Here is a 2,655-nt window from a genome sequence, read left to right on the forward strand (position 1 = left end):
GAACGGGGGATCCTTCCGCCTAACGTGCATACCCAAAGTGACAAACTAACTCACATTTATACAGCAGAACAATGAGTATTCAATTAACGCCTATACATATTCATTACCTAAATCTGCCTACTCTCGCTTCGTATGCTAATTAGCTTATCAGTCCCTTGCGCTTGCGCAGTATTCTCTGGTGGTCATCCAGGTGGTCATCAGGATGAAGTAAGATGTCTTCATCAGAGTTGAACTTTTCACCTTATCTTCTTGCGCATGCTCTCTGAGCCCTTGGTCTCAGTCCAATCCATAAGGTTGATTTGTCTCGGTTCCCAGAGTCCGAGGGCCCCCTGTTATCTAGGCACCTTGCAAGTGTGACCTTCTTTTAGTCCTCCTCCTTACTCCTCATCTGTGCATTCCCTCATGCTGTATTTGCACGTACATTTTGTATTTTCCCAGCGCAGCACAAGCACAGTACATCGCAAATGTAACATTCTACTTTCCAAGCACAGCACATATTAAGCAATGAGTGTTGCCTACATATTTATTCTTAATCAGTCGCTCTCTAATTTCTAATCCCCTCTTTTATGTGGACAAGGGACTGCATCTGTTCATTTTGAAGTCAAGACTGCTAAGAGCTCAGCGTGGCTTGAGCTTCGTCATTGTGTTTATATATGTCAGACACACATATTGAGAGTGCCATGGTAGCAATGAGGCAAGGTCTGACAGCTAAAACTGAAACCAAGCAGAGCGAGGGCTGCCAGTAAGGCATTTTGTCTATCGAGTGTCATGGCCGGCTCGGGGGACAGCTCCCGAGGGGTCACAGACTCACCCTGGATATAGCCGAGATAGCCCCGACGGCAGCCGGCACCCCCAGGGCTTCGTTCCCCCTTCCTCTCCTTGTCCCTGTCCCCCTCCCTCTGTACCGCACTTGGCCCGTCTGTTGCTGTGGAACCCCCCGAAAACCCCTGCCCACAGCCGCCCCTCCCGGGGGACCGCCCTCGCTGCCCCTCAGGGCAGGGCGGGGGGGGGCGGGGGGCGGGGATGGGTCAGGTTTCACTCCCGCTGCTCGCGGCCCTTTCCGGTGCCTCTCTCCGCCTGTCGCTGCCACATCCTCCGTTGACATCAGCCCGCGCCGCCATATTGGGATAGAAACGCACTCCTCCAGCTCGGTTGTCCGTGGGGGAGGACGCTGGCCGCCTCCGCCTCTCCCACCGCCGCCGAGCCCCAGCCCCGCTCCTCATGAGTCCTCTCGGCTGGCCGCAGCTGCGGTGCGGGTAGGGCCGAATTGGGAGCGGCTCTCGCGCTTTCTTCCTCCCCACTCCCCCTCCCTGTGCCCTCCCCGCCGCCTCCGGCCATGACTTCCCTTACCCAGCGCAACTCCGGCCTGGTGCAGCGCCGCACCGAGGCCTCTCGCAGCGCCGCCGCCGCCGCCGACAAGGAGCGGGGGGCCGGCGGCGGCCTGGAGGATGAAGGCCGCCGGGACGAGCCGGGGGACGACGAGAAGGGCGACTCCAAGGAAACGCGGCTCACCCTCATGGAGGAGGTGCTACTCCTCGGCCTCAAGGACCGCGAGGTGCGGCGGCCCCTGAAGGGAGCGGGGTTTGTCGGGGGGTTGTGGGGGGCGCTGACGGTGAGAGGGAGGTCGGGGGAGGGTGTCGGCGATGTAGGATGCGGGGGGGGGGATGGGGCGGGGAAGATGGTGCTGGGAGAGGGGGATCTTCTAAAGAAAACAAGGCTCTAGGGTGACCTTGTTGCAGCTTTTCAGTACTTAAAGGGGTTTTATTAAAAGAAAAATAGAGTGGCTCTCTGCTCAATTTGGTGATGACAGGATAAGGGGGAATGGTTTAAAACTAAAAGAGGGGAGATTTAGATTATAGGTTAGGAGGAAATTCTTCGCTGAGAGGGTGGTGAGGCACTGGCACAGGTTGCCCAAAGAAGCTGTGGCTGCCCTATCCCTGGAGGCGCCCAAGGCCAGGCTGGATGAGGCTTTGGGTAGCCTGGTCTGGTGGGAGGTGTCCCTGCCCATGGCAGGGTGTTGAAACTGGATGGGCTTTAAGGTCCCTTACAATCCAAACCATTCTGTGATTCTCTGTTCGGGATGTTGCTGGAGGACAGGGTGTGTGCAAAGGGGTTTGGAGGAGGTGGGGAAGGCACTTGGGGGTGAGTTCCCCCCCCCCCCCCCCCCCTTTTGGACATGGGGCTGGTGGCTGGTGGAAGGGTTTTTGTTTGTAACATCTCAAGGAAGGCTTGAGGAAGGGTTTGGGAGACTTGTCCATGTGTTGTCAGACACAACTATATTGTACTTATAGGGCTTTAGGATGTGCAGCAGCTCTTTCTAAAAAGACTTCTCAGACCAATGCACGTGAAAAATGTCTTAAAATTTAAGGAGGTACACATGACAAAAATAGGTTTTGAGTCCTAAGTGGGTCGAAATGATAATTCAGTGTTTTTATTGAATTTATAGATTGTTCACCATTGTACTGTGAATAACAGAAGGTATATTTCTACTGACATGGGGGTCAATTTTATATGGATTATCATTTGGAAGGGATAATCAATATAAAAAATACACACACTGCTGAAAGTCAGCCCTATCGGGGAAATAGTTTGATATGGTGTGTGGTGAAGCATAATACGTTTATTTCAGATCTGAGTTATAATATTGTCCTGGTT

The 2,655-nt window shown here is 54.0% G+C and overlaps 1 protein-coding gene across 3 annotated transcripts in view; it reads left to right on the forward strand.

Moving 5' to 3' along the window:
- Nucleotides 1-1,088: 1,088 nt before the first annotated feature.
- Nucleotides 1,089-2,655, forward strand: part of LOC118159706 (Golgi phosphoprotein 3-like) — a 58,699-nt gene continuing 57,132 nt past the window's right edge. For all 3 annotated transcript variants that reach the window (XM_035314270.1, XM_035314269.1, XM_035314271.1), the window contains exon 1: nt 1,089-1,555. In XM_035314270.1, coding sequence (XP_035170161.1) covers nt 1,449-1,555 — 107 coding nt within the window. In that variant the 5' untranslated portion in view covers nt 1,089-1,448. The remainder of the gene's footprint in view (nt 1,556-2,655) is intronic.

The sequence above is a fragment of the Oxyura jamaicensis genome, unplaced genomic scaffold (assembly GCF_011077185.1).
Source record: "Oxyura jamaicensis isolate SHBP4307 breed ruddy duck unplaced genomic scaffold, BPBGC_Ojam_1.0 oxyUn_random_OJ71745, whole genome shotgun sequence".
Taxonomy (NCBI): domain Eukaryota; kingdom Metazoa; phylum Chordata; class Aves; order Anseriformes; family Anatidae; genus Oxyura; species Oxyura jamaicensis.